This window comes from Rhodnius prolixus, unplaced genomic scaffold (genome assembly GCF_049639745.1).
Source record: "Rhodnius prolixus isolate KJV_2025 unplaced genomic scaffold, Rpr scaffold_2, whole genome shotgun sequence".
In the NCBI taxonomy this organism is placed as follows: Eukaryota; Metazoa; Arthropoda; class Insecta; order Hemiptera; family Reduviidae; genus Rhodnius; species Rhodnius prolixus.
This window is the reverse complement of record NW_027411592.1, coordinates 23,396,403-23,410,938: the sequence shown is the minus strand read 5'-3', so window position 1 is coordinate 23,410,938 and position 14,536 is coordinate 23,396,403. Positions and strand designations below refer to the sequence as shown.

General features: G+C 31.5%; 1 protein-coding gene across 5 annotated transcripts; it reads left to right on the top strand.

The window, feature by feature from the left end:
* Positions 1-192: 192 nt before the first annotated feature.
* Positions 193-13,496, top strand: LOC141450478 (uncharacterized). 5 transcript variants are annotated; one of them, XM_074120967.1, is made up of 12 exons: positions 193-852; positions 936-1,008; positions 1,135-1,281; positions 2,429-2,490; positions 3,327-3,432; positions 3,674-3,780; positions 4,719-4,817; positions 9,493-9,568; positions 9,833-9,897; positions 12,359-12,627; positions 12,933-13,071; positions 13,243-13,496. In XM_074120967.1, the coding sequence occupies exons 2-12, from the start codon at positions 936-938 to the stop codon at positions 13,408-13,410; spliced, it is 1,311 nt and encodes a 436-aa protein (XP_073977068.1). In that variant the 5' UTR covers positions 193-852; the 3' UTR covers positions 13,411-13,496. The 5 variants fall into 5 exon arrangements, with proteins under 5 accessions (XP_073977068.1, XP_073977071.1, XP_073977069.1 ...); XM_074120968.1 differs by having other exon boundaries at positions 570-856; XM_074120969.1 differs by having other exon boundaries at positions 571-970.
* Positions 13,497-14,536: the final 1,040 nt, after the last annotated feature.

Below are 14,536 nucleotides of genomic sequence, written 5' to 3'. Positions count from 1 at the left end.
TATGTATTTCCTCATCAGTAAGGGTAAGTGGTTGAGAACCGAAAGCTATTGTTTTTTCGCACCAGCTACTAGATGGTATCGGTTGAAGTTACAGACTATAAGGTATCAGCCTCAAACACACGTCATTTCATCTTTGTAAAACGCGACACTCAGGAATAAGACGAGATTAAAATGTTTCCTGTGTTGCAGGAGAGTGTGGAATGGATGAATTATTTTTGATAAAAGAGATGAAGCGTCTGTCATAGATCACCACATCTAAAATTTTTTGTCATTAAATTGTAATTAATGCATTAAGAGAATTCTTCAAACGATGAGCGCATTATAACGGAAAATGATTATTGATAAGCATTTGCCTTAACCAATGAACATTTAATTAATCAACTGAACGTAAAAAGTAGAACTTAATTTTTGCAAGAAAAATAGTTGATTTCTTATATAAAAAAAATTCTGCGAGTGCTTTCCAAATAAAAGGATCGTAGGGAAACTTTTTTAGTGAACGTCATCAATTTTACAAATTTAATCTTTTAATGCAGATTAGACAACCCTGCAGCGCTAAAAATCCTTTAATATCGTAGACATGCGCGTTTTCATTTAACCCCCAGAGAAATACTCTATTTCTTCATCTAACGATTTATGTTATACCTACAAGGTTCTAGTTATAATAACAAGCATTAAAATGCATTTTATGACTATTCGTTGAGCGTTTAGATCTTCTGTCATTTTATGGAATTAATGGAAATTAAAGTATACAACTTGCACATTCGCTTATAAGTTAAATTTAATTTTTAAGTACAGAAGAGAATCTTCAATTCAGCAAAAGTGATGTTTTAGTCGATTGGAGGTTATAATAAGGTTTGTAAGTGAACTAGTTTTTTCAGTTGTTTACAAGTGAAATGGTAAAGTTGTTTTGATCTCATATAAACGTATTTTGGCAGATGGATAGAAGTCATAAGAAGCATACTGATGACGGGTATGATTTCACTTCCAAGAAAATTAAACAAGAAGGCGGTGAGACTTAAACGTGTTCACTGTTTTTAGCATTCATGTGATTGATATGTGATATAAGGAAAATAGTATTTTTTTAAAAAATACGTTTGTATTTATTTATTTTCTTTTATAATTTGTATTATGTAGAACTTGAAGTTACTGGAATATCAAGATCTGGTCGAGTGAGGAAGAAATCTTCCAAACTCACAGATTTCGAGTCACTAGATGAGATTGACATTCGGAGTAATTCAAGGATTAAAAAAGAAAAGCTCGAACAAACTCCTACTTCTACAGGTATTTATGATAGCTAAAAACTTTTGTTTTAACATTTGAACTTCTAAATCTCATTTATGTAAATAACATTTTTTTGGGTGTTAACTTAAATTCAAAAAGTGATTGTGAATTTCTCCGGGCAAACTTGAATGACTACCTCTATCTTATTAACATTGATCATGAAATCCAAATTCAGCCATAATTAAAAAAAAAAGGTTTATCGAAACTAATATATAACATGAAGTTTGGGAGAAGAGAGGTATAAGAAAAGTGCAATTTTGGCCCATGCATCCCATTTTCATCTTTGAATTAGATCTAAGAAGTAGTGGCTAGTCTTCTTTCCAATTACTCTAGTAAACTATCTACAAATGAATTTTTGTTCATCATATACATACATAAAATGATTATCATTTTCGGTTACTGCACAAAACGGATTGATTAATGTTTATAATAATCTTTTTCTCTATTTTGATGTATAGGTATTTCTTTTACCTTATCCTGTGAACTCTCTGTATAGTTACACAAAAACATCTTAGCCGAATAAGCTCGAAAATAAATGAATCCCTGTTTCGCATCAAGTGCGGGTTTTGATCTAGTGATTATGAAGCATGGCTTTGTAAGAGCGAGATCCCCAGTTCGAGTGCTGCGTGTAGCTGTTAGTTAGAAAAAATGTAAACAGTAAAGTATATGCTTTCTCCCTGTCCACGACACCTAATTAATGCTAATTATCGTCTGAAAAGATAGGCAATTACTTTATTTAGGGCTATATTGTTCGCATCAGACTTTGTAATCTTAAGTTTTGTCAAACACAATTAGGTATTAAATACTGATAGATTCCACAATTCAATCATAGATTTTACACAGCATGTTTGCTCCGATTATAGATAAAACTCCAGAATAGCACAAACATGCTATGACTGAAAAATTCTATTAACAAAGTTATTTTAAGTAAGTAAAAGCATAGAAGGTAAGCGCGGGAATAATACACTGAAGTAGTGAGCAGTACTCTTAAAAAAATCCTTCTAAATTGGTGCCTAAAAAGCCACATAATTTTAGTCACATTCCAGTCTTCATTTACTTTAAGTTAGTAATAGAAAAGAGTTTCAGGAGAGCAAAAAATCTTGTAATTGACAAATTTTTTTAAAAATTTGACGATTCTGTTTTTCAGTCTCTCGCCCAATAAAAAAGGAAAGGATCGTGAAAGAAGAAATACTTTCAGATGTTGAAGATGTAAGCATAAATTAATAATTATTCGAAATTACTATTAATATTACATACATAAAGTGGATTGAAGAAGCAATTTATTAGTAAGGAAATCGTAAGCGCCATTGGATTTCGCAAAAGAACACTTAACAAAACCTCCTGTTTTTTGATACTCAGTCATATTTTTGGACGAGCCGAAATTTAATGTTTTTGGTTCCGATGGTCAGCAAAAAGTTTGGAGAAAAGGAAATGTAGCTATGAAAATTTAAAGCCCTCAGTCAAATTTGGAAGAGGCAGTGTTATGGTCTGGGGTGCGTGAGTGATATAGGAGTGGGTAAGCTGCATCTAATTAATACGTTCAATAACAGGTTGTAACTGATATCAAATGTAGGGGTTTATGAGGAAAAGGTAATTGCTAAAAATAGTAATTATAATATGGTTTTAGGGAATGGTAGCTCTCTTGAAATGAACTATTGCTAACATGCCTATTTTCGATTTGGCATTTTACGGGAAATATATATTCAAATTAAATTTATTTAAGAATAAATTGATGGTTTTTAAGATATCTACGATAGTATGACTTGATGTCAGTGAGTAGGCAGTAAATGATATTCATGAAAAATTATTTTTGGGAAGTTCTTTGGAATCGATAGTCCTGTTTTAGTTAGCTTGTGTGGCAGGTTCATGGAAGACGTTAAAACGAGAACCCTAACATAAATCAGAATAGCCTGAAGCTTGTTATTATAATCTTTTCAACAATTGAATTTACATTTTTATGTCCAGTTTTGAAAAAAAATGTAATTTGGAATCGTACTGAAAAACAATATGAGTATTTAATAACAGATTTAATTGTTCCATTTTAGAGTGACCTGCAAGAAGGTAGTTATCCTGTGAAACAAGATCACTATTCGGAGGAAAGCGATAACGATGGATACCCTCCCAACGAAGATTCCAGCATGGATTCCCTTGGTATGTATATAATAATTAAGTTTTTTCTTTTTCGAACAAAGTTGCAAAAATATTTAGGGAGACGCTACTTTACACATGTACTGAACTGCAATGAGAGGAGAGAGATAATGGTGTGTAGTTCATCAAGACATATTTTCAGTTAATCATTTAAGTAAAACAGGAAATGTGATTGAGCGCTTTCTTTAGATTTTAATTGATTAAGTGAATCATCTAGTAAAAATTACTTTTTATTTTGTTAAAGGAAGCGAATTGGAAGAAGGTGATGATGTTGAAATGGAACGAGACGATGGAAATGGATTTCAGCCAATTACTGGTGATGATTCCTCGGATGAAGCGTCATCAAGACAGGTTAGAAAAAAGTAACTGTTGCCATCCTGTGTAGGATGGTTCAGATAATCTGTTATGAAAATCGTGATATCAGTCTTTACAACATTGGCGAAAACGATCCTGAGGTTTTGTTTAAAATGGATTTTTAATTTTTATATTAGAAAATGGTTTCAGTCTGATAATTTAGGTTCCATTTGGTGGAACATTTTGTTCTACAGATACTCTTAAAGAGGTTACAAGTGTTTCGCTTAATGCAAAATTAAACATGAACGTTATTTAGTTAAACTATGGTGATACAATTATTGCTCGTATTTTCTGTTTTATAATTTACAAATGCAAAGTTCTTTAATAAAATTCCTCAAAGCACACCAATTGAAGACATTAACGAATGTTATAGCTTACAATGCGGAATCTTTGAAAGATTATTTGCTTTTGCTTGCCAAGAGCACAAATGGCGCTGTACAAAAATAGTATTTTATAAAAATTATTAAAAAAGGGATGATACGTTATGTTAAAGGCAAAATTGAAAAATGAAAATGAATAGAAGAATGAAATCTTAATGAGAAGAAAAAATTTAATTTTAAGTGGAATTGTTAACTGCAGTCTCGTTCAGTGACTGGGTGTCTTTAAATTGGTTATCTTTAATTTAGTACAGCTTTGAATGGGATTGTTGTCTCCAAGAAACATTATTCAATCAATGTAAAAAATCGATTCTGAAATTTTCGAACTACTTCTCGTAAGAAAGGTGTTTATATATACATAAAATAATTTGTATCTTAGAATAGTCCTACAATCGACTATTGAAAAGAGAACATTTTCTTATTTTTTATTTTTATTTTATTTATTTATTTTTTTTAAGTTTGAAGGGAACTTTTTATTTTAATTGAATTTTCTGCGGAAAATTGGGTTTCTTATTATTATCAGATACAATAACATTAAGAGACAATTCCTTGTTTCAGAGAGGGCTTTTTGGGTCTAATAAAAGCAATAAAAAAAAACTGATTATCAAGGAAGGCAAGATCTTGGGGAAAGTCAAGACACCTAAAAAGGATAAGGGTGTAAGCAGAATTTTTGTTTTGTTTATGTTTATTGGTGTTTTTATTTTAAATAAAGTTCATTTAATTACTTCTATTACGAAACTAGAGACTGACTTGTTAGGAGAACAAACAAATTAATATTTAAATCTTTACTGGCCCAATTGAAGATTTTCTAGGAAAATTATTAACATGTTATTAATTAGGATAAGAGATCTATTTCCATTGAGAGATTTTCATAGATAATTAATTTGCATATATGAAGTTCTTAACATTTAACATTACGTCAGAAACTTCTCTTACCTCCTGATCCCTTTGCGGAAGCATATAGTAGCTACCACGGTGTTTCTTTTAGGTAGCCTGAATTTTTCAAAGGTTTCTTTGGCACTTTATTTAGGCTTCATTTTTGAATTTCAAAAATATTTCTTGAGGCAATTTTATCTTTGCTATTGTTAGACCATTTCTCACCTTCGCAAAAGTAAGCACATACTTTGTCGAATCATTCTAGTTTGTCGTTTCATATGTATATGATTTATCCTCCAGTCTTACTGAAATATTTCAAATAAATCATTTTGAAGTTACTGAATTTGGTGACTGATCTTTTCACACTATATCTCTTGCCGTGGGTACTACAAGCTCATGTTGATGCGCAGATAAGTTATTACCACTCTAAAGTACAATTTAAGATCATATTGAAGAATGTCAATTAATTCTTCTTTGGGCTTTTAATTTGACCTTTTTTGTTTTCTTAAGTTATTTGCCGTCCAACTATCTATCATTTGTCGAAGGGGGAGTGGATTACGTATAATTGCTTTTGTTTAAATAGATAGAACATTTTAAAAATATATGGATAAAAAAGGTCAAACTAAATGAACTTCTCTTTCAACGATTCTTAATGCTTCAAAATTATGGTCCAAAAAGCGTAAAAAACAGTCCTTTATGAGAAGGTTCTTTTAGCATTTGCAGTAACTTTGTGAGAATTATGTGGCCATCTTAAAGACATTTTTTATCTTATTATGGACATGTCCAATACATACATTTATTTTTTTTTATATAGGGATTATGTATTTATTTCCGATATGGGCAAAATTTGCAAAAACTTATTTGAAATTGTATATAGAGCACATTTTAATCTGCCATGACGATTATCCTCTCATCGCTTATAATTGCGATAGTTTCTCTTTAGGTTACACCAAATTTGTCGCTAGAAGGACACGGTTTATCAGTCAATATTTACTATTCAGGATTATTTAATCAAGTTAAGTATATTACAATACGGCTTCAGTCCCATGTTGTCGTTTCATCTCTCGTCACCTCCATACTTAATCACCAAGCAAGTTTCGCCATTATCATCAAATCCCTATATAATCTAGATCTTACTTATTTTCTTATTTTATATTATTTTCTAACTTATATTATTATTATAATTTGTAGATACTCTTCCAATTTTACTTACCATCAAATCTTAATAATCCCACAAACTTGTGATCAGTCCTACTGGCAACTTTCCCAAATGCTATATGATATGGAGACATAAAAATAAATAAATTTCTGTTAAATTGTATTCCAATTTCGGAAGTAATTAAAAAACCTAATCTACTGATCCACTTCATTCATTATATCTGTTGAACCTCGACCACACGATGTACCCAACGTGAGAATAACTCGATTTACTTAAAGATAATGTTGTTTTTTGGACCGCGTTCACCGCAAGTGAATACGAATTCACAGAATTCACGCGATTATTGGTGACTGTAATTATTGTATTTATCTCCAGTGTAAAGTAAAATGTCTGATTTACAAGATATACAGATACAAATACGTGTTTGCGAATTTTAGCAAATCGGTAAGAAGTACATTTGACCTAAAAAAATATATTTATATATATTTGAGTAGAAATGTGTCCACATTATAGAATTCATAGAATTAATAAGAACCTAGGGTGAAGCCGTTAATCATAGATTATATCGCTTTAAAAGAAATATCTTTTTTATATTCTGATATTTCACATTTGTAGCTGTATTCCCATCTTCAACTTCTACAAAATTTAGAAGTACTAAAGCTTTGCATCTTTAATTATGTTGAATTCAGCTTCTGTCTGCCACCTATAGGGTCTCATTTATTAATTGATTAACGCATACAGACATGTACAAATTCCACCATTTTTCTTTGTAGGTTTATGAGATATCCAGGATGTAGGTTGCAGCCTGTATAAAAGTTCTTATTCGAGACTTATGCTAAAAATAATTGGTTATCATATGTTTGTTTCTTGCAAATAATTGAGATTACTCTCTCAACTGCTTTTAACCAAAAGAAAATTTAATATGAATTATTTATAAGATTTTCAAGCGATGCAACTTACTCTGTTACTAAATTTTTCTTGAACTTGAAACTGGTTTATCCTAATTTGTCTTCAGTATTTCTCGATAAATTAAAGGAACTTGCAATTTCTCGATATTTTAGAGGAAAGCCGAAAACAAAAAATTAACTTCAGATCCCCAGTACGATATGACGCATCTTGTAACTCAGATCTCAGGCAGTTTCTTTCAAAATCGATAGCATTGTTTTCGTGCTAGATCAGTGCATCCCTGGGATAAGGTTAAAGGTTTGGGGATTTTGTACCAATAGGTCTAAAGCAGTTGTTGTCTTCTTGGCAGAAGTACTTTTGAAGAAACTGCGAGGATGTAAAGTTAGGAAAAACAACAACAGCGTTACCCAACTGGTAGCGGAGTTGAATACTGTCCAAAAATTAAAAGCAACTTCTGAGGATGAACTGTAAAGAAATGCAGTAGGCAAGATTGCTTTATCTGTGGGTATAAGAGACACATGTAAACAAAAAGTATCTTGGTGAGGGCTAAACTTGCAGCACTTGCGAATAAGAAGGGCCTTAATCAATCGGTAGGTAGTTTAAGAAAACATCGACTTTTAATGAATTATCATTTGCACCACCGTTCGACCGCTAATCATCCATTAATACAAACGAATCTACGCAAACTTCTTATCGATCCAACTAGTATTCACTACTCTCTACTTCTGCCTTAATTTGTGTTTCTACTTCCAATATTTCCATATCACAATGAATGATTATTTCAAATAAAATTAGTTAAAAAATAAATTAACATGTCTTTATGGCTTTAAGGTTACAAAATTCTATGATTACTTACTGTGGTAAGCGAAGGGATCTCTATAACGTAGCCTGGCTAGCAATTAAGCCTTTAGATCTACCATTTTGCCACAAGCGCGCAATATCTACTTGATTCAAAAGCGTCCATGCAACGCCTTATCAACGCCATGGCTAACCTAACCTGTCTTCCTTTTAATAACACATAATCACTATTAAAATTTTGAAGGGGCAGTTCCCGAGGCCCCTTTCATTTCACATAAAAGACGCTTAGCTTCAGTAGGTATTGTTTAGCCATAATACTTTTCTTTCAAGCATCACTATCTCGGCTTTCGAGGTTTCACAACCAGTGGGGCCATAAATCAACACTGGATCAGTGTTTTATATAGAAGGATCTTAGTTGCCTAGGAAACTGGACGTCTTTTCAAGGAGAAGCATAAATTGTGGCATTATAACCTATTTTGAATCAACACTCTTTTACCACCTTCATTGAATAACTCATTAAGTCATTTGAGAGCCTTGGTAAAATAATTCAGTTATAAATTCAAGGCAATTTTTAATCTTCAATATATCGTCATAAGAAGTACAGATGGATTATTACACCCCGAAACCAAACTTTGGTTATACAAAGATTCTCTCTCTCTGACAGCACTTTCCATCTTCACTCCTAAATCAGTTTTGCTTTAATAATTTCAATAAAGAAACTCATAATTGAATAAGAAGTATTATGAGCAGAATGATATAAAGATTCAGCATTTGGTGACTATTGTAGTATCGACTTTAAAAAAAAAAATCAGTCATTTGAAAACATGTTTTAAATATTGGTGAGAAGGCTTTACGTGAGAATGTTAAACACCAGGCAATGGAAAGTTATAGATGTTTTCTCGTTTCAATGAAATCTCAGAATGCATAGCCTCTCCACGGTCACCGAGAGGAACCAGCCGTTTATGTACAAAAGCAAGCAAAAAAACACTAATTTATTTTTAGTACTTTGTTAGGTTGTCAAATGACTATATGAGATTTTTAAAAAAAATGTTTATAGGGCTTTCAAAAAAGGCGGATTTTAATTGTAAATAAATAAAAATAACTTTTTTGTGTTGATTAATTTCTTGATTATGCGTTTATTTTGGTTCATTTACTGTATGGACTAGTAATTGTATTGAGCTAAAATATTTTAAGTAAATTGTTTCTTTTTATTCTAGAATGTATCAGCATTGATCAAGGTATTGTATTTTTAGGGGCATATTTTTTCTTTGCTTTTCATATAATGAATAGGAATTAAACAGTTAAAGATAGACTTCAAGTTTTTGAGCTAAAACGTAAAATAAACAAAATCACTGTTCTTTATTGAGATGTCCTTTCATTTTAGTCTACTGGTAGCTCTTTGTCTTTGAAAACTCTAAGCCTCATTTTTTTATTTTTCCTCTTATTTTTTTTTTTCATTTGCGTTTTCATTTATAGTATAAAAATCAAAACATAATAAATAATAAACAGATTGATACTCGGTTTCTCTTAGTCACTGAGAAAATAATACTATACCGCTTTTCTGTTTTTGTTTTTATTGTTTTATTTAAACAGACGAGTCGTTTAACTGCATATATGCTCTGGGCAAAAGAAATAAGACAGAAGCTCATGAGGTCGAATCCAGAAATGGGTGAGTATCTTACAAAGTGACTCATACTTATATTGATTTAAAAAAAATTTTGCTGCAATATTCCAACTAGATAAAGAAAACAGTTGTCGATTTTTATAGCAACTTTAATTAATCCAAGTCAGAATATCGAAGTAAACAAAGTGTTTGTTTCACTTATTTCAGGTTAATAAACATATTGCAAAATATTTGATCTTTGAATGAAACACTTGTTACCCTTTCTGTTGTATCTGTTTTAAAAAAAAAACATTCTTTTCGATATTTCAGATTTTTCTCAAATGAGCAAGAAACTGGGAGAACTCTGGGGCAGGGTACCTTTTCATGAAAAAGATGTAAGTTTTGACTACTTTGAGTTCAGTTGTTAAAAAGTTAAAGAAATATTTCGGAGTTTTTTCTTGTTGCATAACAGAAGATTACTTAAATTACTGAAAATAAGTAATTGCCTCGATCGTTTTCGTCATAGTTGTTACCATTTCTAATCACACTTCTCGAAGTTTGACATTTACAGTCAACATACTAACTGAGTTGTATTCTGAATTTGTGTTGAATTTGTAAACATCGCTCTTCAGTTAGATATATGTGAAGTTTGGTATGAAGTTATTCCTTATCTCTTTCTAGTTCAAGAGCCATTTTATATTATTTTATTGTTATTTTTGGCTAATATATTAAAAAACCAAATGGTGAAGATAAATTGGATAAGTCAAAAGATATAACTGCTGGAGTAGGAAATATCGAAGGAGGAAATGATATGTTTTTTTATTTTAACCAAGTTTGAGTGTCCTACTAAAGATCTTCACTTAAAAATGCTCCAAATAATTTGACAATACGTTGCATGATTTTCAAAAATTTTTAAGTAATCTAATAAAAAATTAAGCAAATTACGAAAAATATTACTAAGTTAGAAATGGAAAATACAGCGTTAAAAATACAACGTTTAAATATACATTCTCAAAATTTTCATTACAAAACTGTTAGAGTTACTAATGTCCCTAATTGGAAAGATAAAGATCTATCTATTTGAAGTTTTGCGTACATTAGGGCAAGCGTTAGATTACGATCTTAGTACGGTTAAAATTGATTTTTACTTTCGTACTATATCGTTTCAAATTGAAGAAATGAATATTTTCTGACTTCCTAAGATTCGACCGAAGGTCGTATGTGTCCTTTTCATTATTTTCCAGTTATCAAGTAGGTATTATGAACGCATCAATATTTTTTTCAATATTTGTATATAAATGACTTGGTTTACCAGATATTAGCAACCATTCTGATTAGCTTTGCTTAGCTACTCAGCTTTTAGAAGAGGATAATAAATAGCTTTGGGAAACAAGGTAACCATAAGGTAGGCTATTAAAACTCGTGCGCGAAATTTGGCCAAGAAACGTTGAACAAGCTCTATTTCTATATTTTACATCTCAATAGACTCTTAAAGTTAGTTTTATTGAATTGTTGGTTTGGCATTTTTGTTGATTTCAAGCGACCCCATAAAGAGCCAGATAGTTTTTACGTCCAAGTGCGTTGAATATGTGATTGTATAAGCAGAGGCTTTTTGGTTTGACCATGTTATGAGAATGGAGGAGGGAAGTATATGAAACCAGAGTGACAGGTTCCAGGAAGAGATGAAGACCAAGGAGAATTTGGGAACAAGATGTACAACAGTGTTTCCAGAATGGAGAAGAAGGAAAGAGATGGCCCGGGATAGGGACAGTTGGAGAAATTTCTGCAGGGTCTCGACACCGCTATAGTGAAAAAAAAAGGAATAGACCAAGAAGATAAGCAGAGGCAAACGTATAAAACAATGGTATATTGTTAAAATAATTTAAAAACTGTAGTGGTTAGAAGAGTGGTTAGAATTATACAAGGAACAATGAACTTAAGAAAGGATTAGATTAATGATTAGCCGCATAACATCTTCCAAAAGATATAAATGTTTTGTTTGCTGTTTGATATCACGTTTTTAATCAAACTATTATTTTTGTTTTAGCGTCCAAGTTGTGACGCCTTAAGTTTGTAATTAGCTCTTAGTAAGTATCTTTTTTTTCATTCTTAATTGATTTCCAGGTTGAAATGAAACTGGCTAGTTTCTGGGGCTTGACCAGGAAGTCTCTGACAGCCTGAGAGTCTATTGTGGTGTTGACTGTAGATACTTTAATTCTTGCCGCTAGTAGGAATGTATTCTTGACGTTAGGCACTTTTTTGTTGTTGTTTTTTTACATTTCTTTTAATCAGTTTCGAAGGTTGTATTAAATAACTTGGATAGAAGTAATCGCATTTCAAAGCAGAAACGAGGCAGTCAACTGAATTTTTTCATTTTTCTGCTTCAAGATACTCAACATTCTCACTTAATGTGTTTTCATTGTACCATTTTCTTTTCTTTTTATTTCAGTCAATAATCTCCACTTTCCTAACATGCAAAGGGGTAATTCATATTTGTAATAAAAGATACATGTAGTTTTATCAAAAAAAGGTACTTGTGTTATTTTTTCCCTTTTTCCTTTTTCTTTTTATTTTATCGGATGGGATAGTAATTGGAGAAAAAAAAAAAGAGAGGTACGTAGTAAAATAATATGTAACATTAATTTTCAACTTTTTAAAATTCTTTTGTTTTATTTTTTAAATTTGACCCTTTAATAAATGGCGCCAAATAATGCCATTCCTTTAAAGTAAGTGTCGAAGGAAGTTGGCAGATTTTTTGCATTAAATGGGAAAATTTTCAAATCTGATCAAGAAATCAATGCCATTGTTAGACCACTCTACATGCCAATCTTTCTAAATTAGTTGCGCAATTTCTAGGTGTGGAAAAGGCGTGCTAATAGAGCGTCAGTTGTTAAGAAGCCGCCGGGAAATACAAACCAAACAAGACCTGCAATTTTGACACAGACGTCAACAGTGCAGGAGCAACAATCAAATGCTAATCAAACTCGCAAAGTGAAGACTTCTCCTACACGAAAATTTCTTAGTAAGCCTGCACAACCCCAGCAACATCTACAACAAGCATTGACCCCTTCTTCCCAAGTGATTTCAACATCAGCCGCATCCTCAACTGTTTCGTCGGATTCTAAGTGAGTTAAAAAGTTGGTTTCTAAAGGGTTTTGAGATTTTAACTACTTTCGTTTTTGGTCTTACAATCTTGTTAGGTTAATTATATCTACGTGGACAATAGCTCCCATCTTCCAGCATTGCTTTTGAAGGGGAGGGTAATGGTAAAAAAGATGTAATGGATTTCACAACTGTACATTGGAAATTATTCTTCCTTTGTTATTGAGGCTATTGCGTTAGTTTTATTTTGAGTTGCTCAAATATTGGAGATTCGTACGAAAATTAATGTAATTATCAAAATGAATTAAACAAAAAATACGTATTTTAGGGCTCAGTCGAAGAATAGTTTTTCTGCCGACTCATCAGTGTTTAAGCCAGTCAGTACCAGTGCCATGGATGTAGCAGCACATTTGAAATTGCTTGGAGAATCATTAACAATAATTGGAGAAAGACTAACTGAACATGAGGTAATTTTTTTTTCACTCTGGCTTATATTTGACATAGTTTCTACATAATTCTATTTTACATTTCTACTTGATCTAGTTCACATAATGAAATTTATGTATTTATTTATACGATTATTTTTTTTTTGTACTTCTACAAGTAATATCGTTTGTGGTTTACTCCTTATTTTTTAGGGTCAAATAGCAGTGTCCGGCAGTTTTTCAGTACTTCTGGACTCCCTCCTTTGCGCGCTTGGACCTCTTCTATGTCTTACACAGCAAGTACCACAAATGAACGTTGTGCCTCAAGAACAACTATCACAAATAATGGACAATATTGCCTATATAATGCCTGGATTGTAGAAAGGCATAAAAATTAGAAAAACGAATGATTTTTGTAATATATATTTATTTTTTGTATTTTGAAATAAATTTGCAAAATATTTTAATTTTATTTTCTTATTTTGTTGCTTTCAATTTGTAGTGAACTTTGGTAGATACCAATACTTTGGTGAATGTCTATGGACATTTCTCTCATTGGAGTCTGAGTCTGTATCTGTTAAGCCTCCGACATACTTACATGTATTGTTCACTTACATAAATGTTGATATTGCAAACATATACTACATTCAGAAACCAAAGTTTTGGGTACAGATGTGGTCCACACAAAAAAACACAACCAGATTCAAAAACATATTTGAAAGAGAAAGTGACAGTTAATGCAATTTTTATGTTTAAAAATTAGGAAATATGGTGGATATGTTACATTTTTCACACTGAGAAAGATTTAAAAGTTAACAATTGAGGCTGGATTTCATTGGCGGCTGAATCTGAAATGTTTATACTTTTAAGAAAACTATAGTAATATGGTTGAAAAGGAAGTGGAACATTTAATTAGAACGGGTTCAAGTTGCAATTTAGTTTTTGTGAGTTTCATTCGCTAACGACTTCACCAACGAGAAAATGTACAATTAAATAACCAGCAGCCATGACCATGAGGAGGAAGAGTTACTGCAATTTCGTCACACACTCTTGTGATTCATGTTCGAGGAGAAAAGTTTCTTAATTGTTTAAAAAAAATGGATACCACAGTAGAGCTTGTGCGATAAAATTTACGTAAAGGTTCAGTGAGCATCCGAAAATGAGTCAACACTACCTTCTAAAGAGGTAAGAGAAAGTAAAAAAGACTAATTGAAAATAATGTGAATATTCCTGTTAAATGTTCCTAAATGTTTCCTCCCTGATTTGTTAAGGAGGAAAGCGCGGAGTCGTCACTAAAGGTGACTACTTAGTAGATAAATAGCTCATTTGTTTAGTGAAAAACCTAGAAGAACGGTTGTAATAACTGAAATTACATATCAGTAGAATAAATTGATGTAAGTAGGTCAAATAAATTAAACAAAGATATAAACAAATAAATGATTTTATCAATTGAATAATTTATTTGAAATCCTGTTATAAATTTATCATTTAGTAACTTTACATTATT